The following is a 19,148-nucleotide window of genomic DNA, read 5'->3' as shown; positions in this document are numbered from 1 at the left end:
TTTATGTGTGTGTGTGCATGAAAATGTGTGTGTGTGTGTGTGTTGGGAGAGAGAGAGAAAGAGAGAAAGAGCAAGAGAAAGTTAGATAATGTGCATAAGTACAACAATACCTATGTTTTTATGTAAATTCCTTGTATGTGAAATTTCCTGGTACATAGAAATGTCCGTGGCAATAAATCTGATATTGATTCGTTGTTCATATTTTATTTGTGTGTGTATGTGTGTGTGTGTGTGTGTGTGTGTGTGTGTGTGTGTGTGTGTGTGTGTGTGTGTGTGTGTGTGTGTGCGTGTTCATGCCTGTATACATACTTTGTGTATAGCACAAACGAGTGGAGGCAGAAGCGTTTAGAGATTCTTTAAACATTCGGTTGTCGAGGCGGATTGTGTGTGTTTTTTTTTTAAGTCTGCAGTGTGTAGTACTGCTTTAACGACTTACTCACGAAGGAGCCAAACACGTTTTAAGCCTTACAGCAGCATCTTGTAAGGCCAAACTACTTTCTGCTACAGAGACCGGAGGGCAGGACAGACAGGTCAGAGGCTGGAGAGTTCTCAGAAGTTCTCATCAGAGGAGCTGCAGTGAGTCCAAGGGTTCACATGCAGGTTTATCTTCCTATGATGCCGTTTGGGGATCTCACTTATTCTATTTGAGATCTGGCATATCGGGAATCACCAAAAACACCACAGTCAACGCCAGGCGGGGCCGCCACAAGACCGCCCTCGGTGTTATCAGAACTGCCGATCTGCATGGGTTAGCAGTTAGCTTAGCCTGCCCCACTTCCGCGTCCTGTCAGACCGCCCTCGGCGCATCCTCTTTGGGTGCAGCTCCAGGCCGGCGGCATGGTCCTTGGGCCCACCGGACGCCGCAGACCAAGGTCTCCTGCACTCACACGCCTCCCTGCACTCCACACAACGACACCAAAAACACCACAGTCAACGCCAAGCGAGGTCGCCGCTAGACCGCCCTCGGTGTTATCGGAACTGCCGGTCTGCATGGACTAGCGGTTAGCTTAGCCTGCCCTGCTTCCGCGTCCTGTCAGACCGCTCTCGGTGTCTCCTCTTCGGGTGCAGCTCCAGGCAGGGCCGTGGTCCCTGGGCCCACAGGACACAGCAGACCAAGGTCTCCCAACTGATCAGCTCTCAGCTCTCCCAGCCAGATATCCTCAACATACCTCCCTGCGCTCCATACGACGACACCAAAAACACGACAGGCAACGCCAGGCGAGGCCGCCGCCAGACCATTCTCAGTGTTATGGGAACCGCTGGTCTGCATGAGCTAGCAGTTAGCTTAGCCTGCCCAGCTTCCGCGTCCTGCCCCATATGTGAACACAACATCCATTCCCAATAACTGACGTGACGCCCACACCCCAATTATTCCAATAGTATATGAATGTGATAGCTGCTGCATACTGACACAAGGTAGGATATCGAGGCATCTCATATCCTTTCCATGTTAAGCTTTTGCAGTCACTTGAAATTTCCTTTTACCAGTATATATGTATATTCTGTTTTTTCTGCAGTTTTTGTGTGAATGAGGTGAACTTGAACAGCTAATCTCACATATTATCCAAGATATACATACCAGATATATATTCAATATCTCAACCACTCTCTACATGTAAACACATAATTTCATATCATGGCATCCGGGTGGGGTGGCGATCTATTCCATTGCCTACCAACACGGGGATTGCCGAATCAAATCTCCGTGTGACCTCTGGCTTGGTCTGGCGTCCCTACAGACACAATTGGCCGTGTCTACGGGTAGGAAGCCTATGTGGGTACGTGTCCTGGTCGCTGCACTAGCACCTCCTCTGGTCAGTCGGGGTGCCTGCTCGGGGAGAAGGGGCAACTGGGGGAATAGCATGCTCAGGGGTGTAGCACAAAATTCTGGGCCCTATGCATAAGTCTCTGTGGGCCCTTTTCCTCTTTTGTCTCTCACGCATCACTTTCACGTCATTGCAGCTATGATGCTGATAAATGTATAATACAGCACTAGCTAGCTAGCTAACACCTACCGTGTTTAGTTAGTAGGAGTTAAGAGTTAGCTAGCTAGCTGCTACCTAGCTGTGGTAGTAGGAGTTGGCTAGCCACCTTCCTTTTAAAAGCTGCTGGCTCACCTCTTTTGGAAGCAATTACTCAACAGTTGTTTTCCCCCATTTTGCCTTCTCTCCCTTTCCTTTTTTCTTTTCTTTTCTGGAATCCAGATTTCGCTTTCTTTGGGAAAGACATGACTGTGCTTGTGCTTGTATCAGCAGTCACTCACGACAGGACTAGATGAGCTGCCCTGGGAGATGCTCGTGAGGAGCGGAGTAAACCATTTTGCACCTTTTGTAAGGAGGTGAGAGGGGCCTCAGAGAGGGGTGAGAGGGACCTCAGAGAGCCTCCACTATTTTCTCTAAGTCCCTCAACGGATGTATTGAGCCAATTTTAACTGAAGTTATGACACTAATTAGTTAGAAATAAAAAGGTAGGTTCCCCCCCCCCACTATGACGCCGCGTGATCCTCCCACTCGCTACGTCCCCCTAGTGAAACTCCTCACTGTCAGGTGAAAGAGCAGCTGGTGACTCCGCATGTATCGGAGGAGGCATGTGGTAGTCTGAAGCCCTCCCCGGATCAGCAGAGGCAGTGGAGCAGTGACTGGGATGGCTCAGAAGAGTGGGGTGATTGGCCGGATACAATTGGGGAGAATAAGGGGGGGGGGGGGTCCAAAAAAAAATCTTATCACTTTTCATCATTTTCCTCATGATCAACTATTCTTTTCCTACATGTTGTGTTTCACCATGAGAAAGTCAAACTCGAGACATCTGAAAACAGATTTGGACTCAGAGCCATAGTCGTTTTTCGACCCTTGTTCTTGTCCATACAGTGAAAAATAAAGAGCCCTCCTCGTCTCTCCGTCTCTACCTTTACCACCGACATCAAACCTCCTCGCCCCTTCATAAAATGCCTCTTAACCTTTGCCCTCTCTCACAGAAGGTCAATTTCACGCTACTTTGAAAGCCATAAAGTCGCAATGAGCGGGTCAGGCTTTAGGCGCCGAACCACGGAGGAGGAATGTGCAGAGCAGAAACACACACACACACACACACACACACACACACACACACACACACACACACACACACATAGCCCTGTGTGGGTTGAAAACCACAAACACTCAAAAACATCAAGCATTTGTTTTATAGCATGACTATTCGTCCATCTCTGTTGTTTTCTCTCTCTCTCGCTCTCTGTCTCGCTCTCTCTCGCTCTCTCTGTCTCGCTCTCTCTCTCTCTCTCTCTCACTCTCCCTCTCTCTTGCTCACACACACACATGCTGTGTTGTTGGTCTGAGTGGAGAAAGGGGGCCTGACCCCCAGAAACGAGGAGGGGTAGAGAGACGTCTGACGCCAGGAGCCCAGACCGCAGCTAATGGAGAACAGGTGTGGTGGAGGGAGAGGGAAGGAGAGGCTATGAAGTGAAGAGAAGAGAGGAGAGGACAGGCTATGAAGTGAGGGGAGGAGAGGAGAGGAGAGGAGAGAATAGGAGAGGCTATAAAGTGAAGAGAGGAGAGGGGAGAAGAGGAGAGGAGAGAGCAGAGACGAGAGGAGAGGAGAGGCTATGAAGTGAAGAGAGGAGAAGAGAGGCCATGAAGTGAAGAGAGGAGAGGAGAGGCTATGAAGAGAAGAGAAGAGGCTATGAAGTGAAGAAAGGAGAGAGAGGCGAAGAGAGAGAGGAGAGGTTGACAGTGCTTGGACGCCCACTAGGAATGAGACAGACCACTATAAACAAGGACACACTTTTATTTGCCAATAAAGAAGTACTCAAAGATGGTATGCAAGTGTTTGTGTATATCTTTATAATAGTGTGTGTGTGTGTGTGTCTGTGTGTGTGTGTGTGTGTGTGTGTGTGTGATAAAACCTCATTCAGCCTATCTTGCTGCTACACATGTATTCATTTTACATCATCTATAAAGTAACAGAGTACCTGAATAGAATGTTTAACACTGAACTGATACTCTGTAGCCTCATCGTCGCTTTGCTTTATCTCACGTAGTCCCTCACTTCCTCCGATTCGACCTACGTTCCATATGAACATCGTTTGTCTGTTCTCTTCCTGTTATTTCTATTGATGTAAGATTTTTGTCTAAGTTAATCTTTTTTGTTTGTTTTGTTTAATACTCTATTAACCCATTTCACTGTCACCTGCTTTAGCAACATTGTCATGAAAGCAGTCATGCCAATAAAGCATCATTGAATTGAACTGAGAGAGACACAGAGAGAGAGCGAGAGAGCGAGAGAGAGAGCGATATGAAGGTCAAGCAAGCCCGTACATAATGTGTATGAGACTGACCGTGTGTGGAGTAGCTGTAGAGCGCCTGACTGGGTGGAGTGCTGCTGAAGTTGGAGTAACCCAGCAGTCCAGTCTGTCCTGGAGAATGACTCAGACCATCCTCTGTTTTAATGTCTACATATGAGGGGAGACAGAGAGAGAGGGCGAGAGCAAGAGAGAGATAGAGGGGGAGAGGGAGAGAAGGAGGGGGAGAGGGAGTGAGGGAGAAGGAGAGAGAGAGAGAGTCTCATTTGGAGTAATCACTCCAAAACAATATATAACACTGTCATCTGTTAAAAGCTGACTTCCTTTTTTTTTTTTTACAACATGATTCTTATTTTCCAGTCCGTGTTTTTCCATCGTACATATCAGTTATGATATAATTTTACTGACCGGCTTCATCCTGGAGAGTTTGGATAGGGGACCACTGCTGGTCTCAGCTTTACAACTGACAACTGAACATGGATGTCAGACATGCTTCAGTAAGTCTAATTTAACCCCAATTATCTAAACCACACATTTGGAAGTGAAAATGAAAGTCGGTCAAAGTCCATCCATCCATCTATTATCCAAACCGCTCATTTGCTGTCAGGGTCGCGGGGATGCTGGAGCCTATCCCAGCAGTTATTGGGCGGCAGGCGGGGAGACACCCTGGACAGGCCGCCAGGCCATCACAGGGCTGACACTGACACACACACACATATGAAATTATTATACTGTAGCGAATTCAGGGGGGCAGCTGAGAACCGTCGCAGCCAGGATGCGAACCCGGATCTCCCGCAACAACGTTAACCAGTTGACTTCAGGGTCCGACGGCTAGCGAGCCTAGTTATCCGTGTGCGTTACAATATTATCAAATCAATCAAATTGTAAAGTCCACTTTTTTAATTATCATAATGTTGGCAATTGGTGATGAAACTACGCCCAACAATGTACCCTACTGTGTCCAATCAATACAGATATAATTCTCAGCCGATTTAAGCTAATGGCTAGTTGAGCCATGGCTGCCTATTAATTCTATGGTGGATGACGTTGCTGATCTACTTCCTGGTTCAGCCTGCAGGAAGTAGCAGATATACTTACCGTAGGTAGTGGTAACCGTCCATAAACTAGCCGGCCAGCACAATAGAGAAGGGTTGATGCTAGATCCAATGGGGTGCAGGCACGGAAGTAGACGTGATTGGTTGTTGGTTAGGGTCGAAACTCTGACTTTCCATTGTTAGCAAGCATCAACGTTAGCTATCGTTACAGTACGATCTGGCAATGTTAAGGTCAGTTGTAAGCTAGCTAGCTAAATGTTTCAGCGCGCATCGTTTGTTTCAAGTCAGTGCGCTTCGAGGTTCAGCGCTGTCTATTGGCCGACGCAACAGCCAATCACGGCTACTTCCGTGCCTACACCCCGTTGGATCTAGCGTCAACCATAGAGAAGCCATATGCGCCTTTTTCACCACACGATACCGGCTGAACTCGACTCGACTCACTTCTGTGTCGTTTTCCATTACCGTAATCCACGGCTCTCCGTTTTTGTTTTTAAATTTCAAAATGTACTCTTAAGATAGCGCCGCCTCGACCGCTTCGGTATTCAAAAATGCCGGGCGATAACCCACACGTGCATTGATGACGCATGACGCAAAATGATGCAGTGACGCAATTTCTCTGACCAATCAGAGGTCTGCACTGATATTCGTCATTACGTATCTCAAACGTGGAAAACAAGACACTGAATTTATTGTGAATTTGTTCATTTTTATGGTAAATTTCATATACACAAGTGCCGATTTACAAAGGTTTCCCCCAATTTTATTGGTTTCTTACGCGAGTTTAAAGAATATATTAAAACTCTGACTTTCATTGACACTAAAAAAGTAATAAAACCATTAAGCTGTACAAGGATTGTTTGTTTTTACTCCTTTCTTTGTTTATTTTCTTTCTTTCTGTGCTTTTGCACAAGTTGTTTTCTCATTTTCATAATCCCTAGAAGATTTGTTTTGTAATTATTATTTATTCAGGGTCCTTTCTTACTGTAGCATTTTGTGGAGCACATGTCTGCTATATTTTTACATGTCAAGATTTTGCAATAAAGTTTATTAAAATGTAAAAAAAAAAAGTACTGATTTTGGTACCCGCTCCAGTTGTTTTGGAACCTCGACAAAGGTGGTACCAGAAAGTGGTAACAGTTACCAGGATGCCGGTACTTTCCAGTAACGGAAAACGAACAGAGGGCGAGTCGAGTGGAGTTGAGTGGAGCTGGTACCATGTGGTGGAAAAGGGGCATATACAGATGACAGACAGTCATGGACACAGTCTGGCTGAGACACTAGGGGGGGTTTGTTGTTTAAAGGACATGTTCACTTGTCCCATAAGACACTGCGGTAACGCTGAGTCCAGCGGTGGTCCCCTGTCCTGAACGAAGACGGTACACCGACACACACGATGGCAAACACCACAAAAACAAGAGTTGGTTGCAAAAAATAAAAAATAAAATAATAATGTTTACGTTACTTGTTTGTTACTTAATTTCTCTTTGTCATAACATTAATGTAAATGGTGACACACCGTATCTGAGTGTGACACTGATTAACACATCAAGTCAACTTCCTGGTTCGTCAACGCTCACTTGGCAATAAAACACATTCCGATTCTCATTAGTCACATCTATATTATATAATGTGTGTGTGTGTGTCTGTGTGTGTGCGTGCTTGCATGTTTATGTTTGTTTATGTACACATTTACATGAGAGTGGGGAGATGTGTGTGCATTTGTGTGCGTGCGCACGTGTGTGAGCATGTTTGTATGTGTTTGTGTGCACATTTGCATGAGGGTTGGGAGGGGTGTGTGTGTGTGTGTGTGTGTGTGTGTGTGTGTGTGTGTCTGTGTTTCCACTTACTGTAGGATGGCTTGCTGTAGCCTTGTGTGTGTGTGTATGTGTACATCTGTATGTTTTTTTGTGCACGTTTGCATGAGGGTTGGGAGGTGTGTGTGTGTGTGTGCACATTCGTGTGAGGGTGAGGAATGCGAGTGTGTGTATGTGTGTGAGCGTGGGGGGATGTGTGCGTGTGTGTGTTTGTGTGGGTGTGAGGATGGGGAGATGTGTGCGTGTGTGCGAGTGCACGTGCACATTTGCATGAGGGCTGGGAGGTGTGTGTGTGTGTGTGTGTGTGTGTGTGTGTGTGAGTTCCCACTTACTGTAGGATGGCATGCTGTAGCCCTGTGTGTGTGTGTGTGTGTGTGTGTGTGTGTGTGTGTGTGTGTGTGTGTGTGTGTGTGCACTTTTGCGTGAGGGTGGGGATATGTGTGTGTGTGTGTGGGGGGGTGTCTGTGTGTGCTTGCATGTGTGTGTTTGTTTATGTACACATTTACGTGAGAGTGGGGAGATGTGTGTGTGTGCGTTTGTGTATGTGTGCGTGCGCACATGAGTGTGCATGTCTGTATGTTTGTGTGCACATTTGCATGAGGGTTGGGAGGTGTGTGTGTGTGTGTGTGTGTGTGTTTGTGTGCAGTTTTGCGTGAGGGTGGGGAGATGTGTGTGTGTGTGTGTGTTTGTGTGTGTGGGGGGTGTCTGTATGTGTGTGTGTACGTGTTTGTGTTCACTTTTGCGTGAGGGTGGGGAGATGTGTGTGTGTGTGTGTGTGTGTGTGTGTGTGTGTGTGTGTGTGTGTGTGTGTGTGTGTGTGTGTGTGTGTGTGTGTGTTTGTGTGTGTGGGGGGTGTCTGTATGTGTGTGTGTACGTGTTTGTGTTCACTTTTGCGTGAGGGTGGGGAGATGTGTGTGTGTGTGTGTGTGTGTGTGTGTGTGTGTGTGTGTGTGTGTGTGTGTGTGTGTGTGTGTGTGTGTGTGTGTTTCCACTCACTGTAGGACGGCATGCTGTAGCCCTGTGTGTGGTGTGTGTAGGGTGTGTATGGGCCAGCTGGCTGCAGGGCCGGGCTGTACTGGGTCTGCCCGTACGCCGCCATGACACTTCTCCTTTCAACCGCTCTGGAAACAGAAACAATGATCGTTACTGTGTCGCAACAACGTGTCCAGATAACTTTCCTTTTTTGTTTCCCCTTTTCGGAGAAGGGAGGCGAAAAACGTCAGCAGCGAGCTGGGGGAAGTCCAAAAAGCAAGCGATACACACCGAGTATAATGAAAAATAACTGGAGACCAGTGTGAAAGAGTTTCTTAAATAATTCTTAGGAATTTCTTCAATTTGATTGGACTTCCAGATGAAGATGAGTGGGTTTTCACCCCCCCCCCCGGACGAAATTATTTCTCTGACTGAAAACTTAGCAGAAACTTCCAGAACAGCCCGAACCCGACAAACTATGTTATGAGCAGGTTGAAACAAAGTTTAAAATTTGAGTTAAAATGTTACTGGACCGAGCAAGAAATGTATGCTAACTGTTGCTAAGCTGCTCTTGAGAACCCTTCTATCTATCTATCTATCTATCTATCTATCTATCTATCTATCTATCTATCTATCTATCTGTCTAACTATCTGTCTGTCTATCTGTTTGTCTATCTATCAACTTCACCATGATCAAGACTGGTAGTATTAATTTCTAGTGAGTATAATGACAAAAGGAAACACATGTCATTCTGAACTAACTCCATTAGACAAGCATCCTGAGAATGTAGTCAGACTGGAACCTGTTGTTTTGTTATTCACTCATAATTGACACACAAGAAAAAAAAAAGAAAAAAAGAAATTAAATCACAAATAAATGAAAAGGGGCCACAAGGTCAGCTATGAAACTTCAGAAAAGTTCGGTCGAATCGACCTGGTCCAATGCTTTATTTAAAAACCAGGGTTGGAGAAACACTGCGACACTGTCGTAATCTGCACCAGTTATTCTCTATTGTCTCCTTCACCATCACTTCATTACAGTATTCTGCATTATCCATGTTTATAAATTGATGACGTGATATGCGGACACATGTAAAAAGTGCACTATCTGATCAATGAATTGTGCATTATAATTTTATTTGAGACAAAAATACTCACCAGTAAGTATTTATGTCGAGTCCAAGGGAGACGGAGCAGCCCTGTGAAAAGTGGTCAACAACAGGGCACGGTCAGAAAATACATTTTGAAATGAGGTAATAATGAGCGCAGCCATGGGCACGAGATTTAATTGCAATGTCTAGACATTTAAACGGATTATGATTAATTGGCTCCAATGTGTCGACGGGGAAACCAGATTGTTTTATTAACATCCTTCATTTTTTTTTATAGGTCGGCTATTTTCATTTGAGAGCAACGATATGCGCATATATTGTTGGAATAAATCTGCTTAACAAGGAGTATGGTGTATTCAATCAGTAATAAGACACGTAACTCTTAAAACACAGCAGTTAATGTGAGCAGATGGCTTAAAGGTGTTAATAACCGTACTTGGGATGCTGTATCTGGTGCCCTCTTCCCTTTTTTAAGGCTCATTTAGGCCCCTCCCCCTTTACCCACCAACATAAACACACCCATTTCAAACGAGGTGACCGGCACTGCCCACATGCCTCCATGCTCCTTCACCTTGGCATGGACGTTAAGCAACACACCCGCCAGCACTAGAACGACCGAGGCGGTCATTATGACCGCTTGTAATGTGCGCGTGATCGTGTGCGTCGCGTCACTGTCTATGACGTGTGTTGTCGCGTCATTTCCTCCGTGAAGTTCGTCGCGCAGTCCTAGGAACTCACTAGCGCCCTCCAGTGCAGAGAAATAGTCTACACTTGATGTGTGATGATGTCCAACGTGTCTGGTTACAGACGCACCGTGACTACCGCCGAGGCGCTGCTGTATTTACAGGCGACGGACGGCGGCCATTTTAGATCGTTTGAAAAACAGTATTGAAAGTTGTTAAAATGTTAATTTTGGTGTCAGTCGTTTCTTAACAGGCATACTAACATATGTAATGCATTAATATCTTATTTGGGTATTTATCTTGACAGAATATAGAGTTTAAAAACCGCGGCGGTATTTTGACCGCCCACGGTCGTTGTAGTTTTTCACTTCCGGTCGTCGTTCGGGACGGTTTCAATATTTTCAATTCTTGTTTTATTTGTATTTTTTTACATTTCACGTTTTATAGGCCTCGCTATGTTTGTTAGATTAGCAATTTGTGTTTTCCGTTTTGTTTTTCAGGTCATATTTTCCCTTTTTCAATTTTGCCATTCAAGCTAGACCATGCCTCTCTTGGGTTTAGATTGGTTAAAAAATAGTATTGAAGTTGTTAAAATGTTAATTTTGGTGTCGGTCGTTTCCTAGCAGACGTACTAACATATGCAATACGTTAATATCTCAACTGGGTATTTATCATGGCAGAATATGGAGTTTAAAAACCGTGGCGGTCATTTTGACCGCCCGTGGTCGTTTTAGTTAGGAGCGAAATCAGGGCCGTTCATCAGAGAGTCCACAGTTTCTGACAACAACAAACATGGCGACTGCTGGGGACGTTGTTCATAATTTACCTGTTGAAGCAGCGATGTGGACAGACGGCGGCGGTCTGTGAGCCCACTAACGACAACGCGAGGTCCGCCATTTTCTAAACGTCTTCGTCGTGTCTCCCCCGGTCTCGCTTGAACTATTGGCTACACTGCCCCCACCGTTTCCGGTGGTACTGCTCCTTTTTGTCCGTATCCATAAGCCTTCAGTAAACGTATACAATTCTTTTTTTAAAAATTATAAAAACAAAGATAACATTTTTATTTAAATCACAGGCACTACCGCAAATTGCTTCGACGTACTCTTTTTAATTGCAAAATTAAATTTTAATATAACACAAAAATTGTTTGCCTGCAGCACAGCGCTCCAGACACTCCATCAGATATACAGGGGGGGAAAAAAGCACACCACAGCATGGAAAATGGGAGCCAGGGGTATCACGTCTTATATTACAAATGATGTAAAGATGTTGAAAAGTCCACACATGCTGCGGGTTTTCACAGCTTTGGTGTTGCTGGACGTTGAAATAGGTTTGACATTATGCCTGACTTCACGTTCAAATACAGTAAATAAATATTTTGGTAACACTTTAGTATGGGGAACATAAAAAAAATTAATTACGAGTGAATTTGTAATGATCAAGATGTCACTTTAGTATGGGGAACATATTCTAAGTAACAAAACCTTAATTTACAGTAATTTAACACTATGAACACTTGTAGTTTTGTGTTTTGTTATGTAAGAACAGAGCATATTCATTAAGTGTGAGTAAGGCAGAATAACTCTTCTTGTGGTACTACCACCTTATAAAGGCCATACTAAGCAAAGCATATTGAGATGGTACTACTAATAAGCAATACTTCTGAGGTTATAGAGGGAAAACTCATAGTTAATGGCTTACTGGTTGTATAATAAGGCCATGCAGAATAAGGCATTAATGAGTACATAATAATGACCAATTAAGAGCCAATATGTTGCTAATTTGCATGCTAATAAGCACCTAATTAATGGTGACTACGTTCCCCATACTAAAGTGTTACCAATATTTTTGGTTACTTAATTGTAAACGTGTTTGTAAACGTGTACAGATATGGACGAAATGGACGCATTTTACCTACTTCCGTATTTAACGTTGGTCATAAATGGGGCCTTAATCTAAACTTGACTTCTTAATAGTAGTTACCAGACTAGGCAGTGTAGGCCAAAATATGTGTGACTAGACTCAAACCCTCGGGTTCAGAAATGTCAGGTCTAACTCCCCATTTCATTCTTTTTTCTTCTTTTCTTGTAATGAAAGGATGAGAGATCACATTAGAAAAAAAAACAGGAAATGGCACAAGATACAACATTCCAACATGTATTAATCCAACTGGTATTTTTAAGCCGTCTGCTGTATTAACACTGTGTCTCAAAAGTGCCCTATTACTATTTATTAATCACCATTTACCTCTCGTTGCCTGTGTCGATTCGTGCAGCTCAAAGCGCTCAAACCCACGAATGTTTTTGTACGGGGCATTTCAGAACGCGTGTCCTATTCCCGAATAAGCCTCGGTGCAGAATTCCAACACATTTCAGTGCGCTCCACAAAATTCCTCTGACAGACTCTCTACAAAGTGCCCAAAGCCTGCTGCATTAGCACACACTTGCCTAGAAGGTGCAGCGGCTGGTGCTAACTTTCTTTTTTTTTGGGTGGGGGGGGGCAATCTACCTTGACGCAGCACACCTGACAGCTGCTTTGCTGTCCACACAGTGAGTTATTAAGAAGGACAATGTAGCCTATAAAATCTATAGGCTACACTGTCCATTGTCACGGAGCTATTATCTGCATTGTCCTTAATCACTCTGTGACTGTGTGGAGGTTAAAGGTAAACTGCACCCCCCCACCCCACCCCAAAAAAAGAACACGTTAGCACCACTGTTAATATACACATTCATTTACTGTCCTGACTAAAAGCAGACTGTGTCACCGTTACTTTACCTGCCCCCGTGGAGAGAGAGAGAGAGAGGGAGAGAGGGAGAGAGGGAGAGATTTAGCCCCTTTATCCCTTCACAGCGCTGTTTGTCAAGTTCCTCTCAAGCCGTCAGCTCGCCTGCAGAAAAACAACAGTGAAGGCAGCGCATCAGGACAGGTATGCCGGTGACTGACATGCGGCTACGTGCTGCGGGCTGGGACTGCGCCCCGGCGCGAACGGGGAGAGCGCAGAAGGTGTGGGCGGGTTGGGGGGGGGAGAGGGGAGGGGAGGGGAGGGGGGGGTAATCCCGTCTCTTCTCTCGGACAGTTGAAAATTGCATTCCATTCCATTATCCGAACCGCTTATCGGACGCCGGAGCCTATCCCAGCAGTCACTGGGCGGCGGGCGGGGAGACACCCTGGACAGGCCGCCAGGCCGCCACAGGGCCGCCATTATACATAACAGTTATGATATCGTTCTCGTGTTGGAGATTTGGATGCCGCCGCTGGTTTCTTATGGGACAAGTGAACAGGAGTCATAAGCCTGTCTCGTATGGGGGTCACGAAGAAGGAAACATGAAACATAATGTAAACAATCTATGTGCTGAAATCTATCAGCGCTATACGGTTCGTCCACGTTGCTGACAAAACTTCTAAACGCCCTCAACCACAGTGAAGAGACCTTAACGGCTCCACTGTCTGAGACGTTTCCTCAGCTGCACTGCTGAGCCCACCCAGACTGATGACCAAATAGCCGATAATAAAGAATTTAACATTTCAAATAGTGCGGTAACAGTAAACAGCAGTGCTTAAAAGTGTTAGAGGGATTAAGGGCAGAAAAGAGAGAGCGAGAGAGACTATAGGCACAGCGGCAATGGCGCTTATGCAACCGTGAAATCCTCAGAAACCTCACTGGCACATCCCGCTGGAATGAGTGACGGCTGGAACGTGACGGGTGACACTGTTTCTTGACGAAGTGTAAAAAATAAAAAGTTCTCAGCACCACTCTGCATCTCGGCAACCGCGGTTTAGGTGCCACGCCGTGTCACGTCGAGCACCTCGGGAAGAATTAAACCAGGAAACGACGACTAATACAAGGCCATGGGCACATTTCCAACCTGAAGGGTGGAATCCAAAATCAGAACAGAGAAAAATAGACTACTAGTGAGTAATAGTGCAGTAGAATTCTCCATTTAGGTTCAACTCTGACAATGACAATCGTACGCGGCACAAAGCATCACAACAAATGTGGCAGTCCAACAGCGTGCATGCATTACAAGTCATTTAAGGAGACGCTGAGACAGTAAAGTGAGTTGTTCAAGGTGAGAATGAAAGCAAGGACTGGATTACGGAAAGTACGGAGATTGTGCCGTGTTGGTCAAAGAAAAAGAAAAGTGAATGGAAGAGAAAGGAGGCCGCGCGCCAAGTCAGTAGGCTGCAGGTCAAAAGGTCAATGTCAACATGAGCCAGTCTCTACAGGAAATGGACACCACCGGGTCAGACTCTCGACCATGAGGTCCTGTAGACTACTACCAAAGGCAAATAGCAGTCTGAACCCTTCTGTGAAAGCCTGCGGTCAAATAGGACAACCGAAAGGTACAACCTGCAATCGACGCACACAGCGGCCAACTGCCCCATTTCTGCTGTTATTGGGGTCAGGTTTCATAAATGCTCGCTTTCACTTGCCTCTATCTCTCTAACCAATACAAAATACTGACCCGGCGGTGAGGCACGTCACTTTTCTCGTTGTCAGTAGTGCGCTCGTGTTGTCGCAGCACGCCACATAGCCATGGTGCCACATGACATTACGGAATTACGGAATGTACCTTTAAATTTGTGAGTCCGTTTAATCAACAGCTCTGTGTGTGTGGTGTGGAGAACAGGGCAAAAGGACCTTCATTTCCCACCCACCGTGTAGCAGTTTTGGAATACATGTGTGTACGTATGTCTCGTAAAATGTTATGTGCTTTTTGCATTAAGTATGTGGTAGTAGTGTATATATAGTATACGAGTAAAATCGCCCTCTCGCCCTGTATTTCGGGTGGTGTGTGTCTTCCTCAAGGTCTTCCACCAGAGGCCTGAGAGTCTGAGGGCTCTGCGCAGTGCCTTAGCTGTTCCTGGGACCGCACTCCTCTGGAATGAGACCTCAGATGTTGTTCCTGGAATCTGCTGGAGCCACTCTCCCAGTCAGGGGTCACAGGCCCTAGTGCTCCTATTACCACTACGACTACTGTGGATTTCACTTTCCACAATCCGACCTAATTCTTCCTTCAGCCCTTGGTATTTCTCTAGCTTCTCGTGCTCTTTCTCCCTGATGTTGCTGTCGCTCGGGGTTGCTACGTCCATCACCACCGCTGTCTTCTGCTCCTTGTCGACCACCACAATGTCTGGTTGGCTAGCCAGCACCTGCTTGTCAGTCTGGAACTTGAAGTTCTACAGGATCTTAGCTCTGCCATTCTCAGCCACCTTTGGCGGCGTCTTCCATTTGGACTTGAGGACTTCCGGTCTGTATTCAGTACAGGTGTTCCTGTACACTATCCCAGCCACTTGGTTATGCCTTTCAGTGTACGCTTTCCCAGCTAGCATCTTACACCCTGCTACTAAGTGCTGGACTGTCTCAGGGGTGTCTTTGCAGGGCCTGCATCTTGGGTCTTGTCTGGTGAGGGAGACCCCTGCCTCAGCCGATTTGGTGCTGAGTGCCTGTTCTTGTACTGCAGTTATCAGAGCCTCTGTGCTGTCTTTCAGTCCAGCCTTCTCTAGCCACTGGTAGGATTTCTCAACATCAGCTATGTCTTCTATGGTACATCTTATGGTGGGTCTTAGTCTTCCATGATACCTCCTCTTCTTCTTCTTCCTTCTTCGTCCCCACTCTCTGTCTTCTGCTGCCGGCTTTCTGCTGAATAAAGTATTCTGATTCTGAGTCTGATTCTGCCTGAGGTACTTGCTCAGCAGTTTGTCCCGGAGGCCCGCTTTTTGATGTACTCACGGATGTTCCTCGTTTCATCCTGGATGGTGGCTCTGACACTCACTTACCCTCGGCCCCCACCTTTTCGCTGGACTTCGGGTGGAACCCTCCGTGCATTGTGAGGCGTTTCCGTGTCTTGATAGTATCTGTGGTCTTTACGTCATTCTTTGGCCAGCTTATTATTCCAGCTGGGTATCTAATGACTGGGAGGGCATATGTGTCAATGGCTTAGATCTTATTTTTCCCATTGAGCTGGCTCATCAGGACCTGCAGCACTCTCCGGAGGTATTTGGCTGTAGCTGACCTCCTTGCTGCCTCCTCGTGATTTCCATTTGCCTATGGAATAGCCAGGTGCTTGTAACTGTCCTGTATGTCTGTTATCTTGCCATCTGGCAATTCAACCCCTTCAGTGCTCATCACCTTTCCTGTTTTTGCCCCCATTTGACCGCACTTGTTCAGTCCGAATGACACCCCCTATCTATCTATCTATCTATCTATCTATCTATCTATCTATCTATCTATCTATCTATCTATCTATCTATCTATCTATCTATCTATCTATCTATCTATCTATCTATCTATCTATCTATCTATCTATCTATCTATCTATCTATCTATCTATCTACCTATCTATCTATCTACCTATCTACCTATCTATCTATCTATCTATCTATCTATCTATCTATCTATCTATCTATCTATCTATCTATCTATCTATCTAATGTACTGAATATTTAGTTTGTACTACCACACCAAGAACAATAACATCTCTTGTCAAGTACAAATGCCACCTTAAGGCTTGACCTCTCAGCTCTCATCTGTCTCAGTTTGTCTCCATCTCATCGCTTTTCCACCAACATGGAACCGGTTCCGTTCCGGTTCATGCAGCTAATTTTGAGCCATTCTGAGCATTTCGACCAAACATAAATTTGGTTCAGAACCTGAAAAGTTGGTTCCCAGCTGGAACCAACAAACAAGTGAGAAATCGCCGAGGGGAGGGGGGGGGTCTGTGTGTGCAGTGGTCGAAGAGTTGGCCAAGGTTCGAACCCAAGAACAAATAGAAAACAAACAACACGGTTCTTTCAGATGCAGGTGCAACGAAAACTGGGTTTTCTGTGGGATGGGGTGCTAATTACTAAAGTGAATCATATTTTAAGATCGCCATCGAACTGATGTGAAAATGGCACGCGCAAGGAGTTCTTTTAATGTGGTTCCTTATTTATAAAGACTGACGTGTCAAATAAAGAAGCATATTAATAAGGACATCTTGGACATGTGATTTTTTTTTTTACGTTAGTTTGGTTGCGATTTTAAAATATACAAACTACCTGCATTGTGCAACGGCCTCCGTTTATGACAACGGGTCCTCTCAAAACTGGTGGGAACCCGGGCTGGTTCTCTAGAGCAGTGTTTCTCAACCGGGGGTCCGCGGACCCCTAGTGGTCCGTGGTGTAATTGCAAGGGGTCCGTGAATATAAAATATCTTTAAAAAAAAGATCCTATGACATTTATAGAAATAGGATTATTTTACTCAAATGTGACTGAGACCTTTATCTACCTAAACTATAAAGGGTAACAGGACTTTTTTCTCTAATTACATCTGTTTCACGAGTGTAATTTATTGTATTTTAATAAGAGATCTCGCTCCCGTTTGCATTGTTAAAAGTTACTGCATAAAAATTCTGTTGTTACATATATCTGAAAGTTACTGAATACATATTCTGTTTTGTTACATATTTCTGAAAGTTACTGAATACATATTCTGTTTTGTTACATATATCTGAAAGTTACTGAATACATATTCTGTGTTGTTACATATATCTGAAAGTTACTGAATACATATTCTGTTTTGTTACATATATCTGAAAGTTACTGAATACATATTCTGTTTTGTTACATATATCTGAAAGTTACTGAATACATATTCTGTTTTGTTACATATATCTGAAAGTTACTGAATACATATTCTGTTTTGTTACATATATCTGAAAGTTACTGAATACATATTCTGTTTTGTTACATATATCTGAAAGTTACTGCATAAGAATTCTGTTTTGTTACATATATCTGAAAGTTACTGCATAAGAATTCTGTTTTGTTACATATATCTGAAAGTTACTGCATAAGAATTCTGTTGTTACATATATCTGAAAGTTACTGAATACATATTCTGTTTTGTTACATATATCTGAAAGTTACTGAATACATATTCTGTTTTGTTACATATATCTGAAAGTTACTGCATAAGAATTCTGTTGTTACATATATCTGAAAGTTACTGCATAAGAATTCTGTTGTTACATATATCTGAAAGTTACTGAATACATATTCTGTGTTGTTACATATATCTGAAAGTTACTGAATACATATTCTGTTTTGTTACATATATCTGAAAGTTACTGAATACATATTCTGTGTTGTTACATATATCTGAAAGTTACTGAATACATATTCTGTTTTGTTACATATATCTGAAAGTTACTGAATACATATTCTGTGTTGTTACATATATCTGAAAGTTACTGAATACATATTCTGTTTTGTTACATATATCTGAAAGTTACTGAATACATATTCTGTTTCGTTACATATATCTGAAAGTTACTGAATACATATTCTGTTTTGTTACATATATCTGAAAGTTACTGAATACATATTCTGTTTTGTTACATATATCTGAAAGTTACTGAATACATATTCTGTTTTGTTACATATATCTGAAAGTTACTGAATACATATTCTGTTTTGTTACATATATCTGAAAGTTACTGAATACATATTCTGTTTTGTTACATATATCTGAAAGTTACTGCATAAGAATTCTGTTTTGTTACATATATCTGAAAGTTACTGCATAAGAATTCTGTTTTGTTACATATATCTGAAAGTTACTGCATAAGAATTCTGTTGTTACATATATCTGAAAGTTACTGAATACATATTCTGTTTTGTTACATATATCTGAAAGTTACTGAATACATATTCTGTGTTGTTACATATATCTGAAAGTTACTGCATAAGAATTCTGTTGTTACATATATCTGAAAGTTACTGCATAAGAATTCTGTTGTTACATATATCTGAAAGTTACTGAATACATATTCTGTGTTGTTACATATATCTGAAAGTTACTGAATACATATTCTGTTTTGTTACATATATCTGAAAGTTACTGAATACATATTCTGTGTTGTTACATATATCTGAAAGTTACTGAATACATATTCTGTTTTGTTACATATATCTGAAAGTTACTGAATACATATTCTGTTTCGTTACATATATCTGAAAGTTACTGAATACATATTCTGTTTTGTTACATATATCTGAAAGTTACTGAATACATATTCTGTTTTGTTACATATATCTGAAAGTTACTGAATACATATTCTGTTTTGTTACATATATCTGAAAGTTACTGAATACATATTCTGTTTTGTTACATATATCTGAAAGTTACTGAATACATATTCTGTTTTGTTACATATATCTGAAAGTT

At 43.5% G+C, this 19,148-nt stretch overlaps 1 protein-coding gene across 2 annotated transcripts in view; it reads right to left on the bottom strand.

Moving 5' to 3' along the window:
- eya2 (EYA transcriptional coactivator and phosphatase 2) overlaps positions 1–12,824 on the bottom strand; it is a 43,355-nt gene extending 30,531 nt beyond the window's left edge. For both annotated transcript variants that reach the window (XM_056272943.1, XM_056272944.1), the window contains exons 1-4: positions 12,712–12,824; positions 9,297–9,337; positions 8,163–8,287; positions 4,334–4,447 (exon numbers count right to left, since the gene is read on the bottom strand). In XM_056272943.1, the coding sequence (XP_056128918.1) occupies positions 4,334–4,447; positions 8,163–8,265 (217 nt within the window). In that variant the 5' untranslated portion in view covers positions 8,266–8,287; positions 9,297–9,337; positions 12,712–12,824. The remainder of the gene's footprint in view (positions 1–4,333; positions 4,448–8,162; positions 8,288–9,296; positions 9,338–12,711) is intronic.
- Between the last annotated feature and the right edge of the window lie 6,324 nt (positions 12,825–19,148).

Source organism: Lampris incognitus, chromosome 2, assembly GCF_029633865.1.
Source record: "Lampris incognitus isolate fLamInc1 chromosome 2, fLamInc1.hap2, whole genome shotgun sequence".
Lineage (NCBI taxonomy): Eukaryota > Metazoa > Chordata > Actinopteri > Lampriformes > Lampridae > Lampris > Lampris incognitus.
The sequence above is the reverse complement of the archived record's forward strand: the minus strand, read 5'-3'. Positions and strand labels throughout refer to the sequence as shown.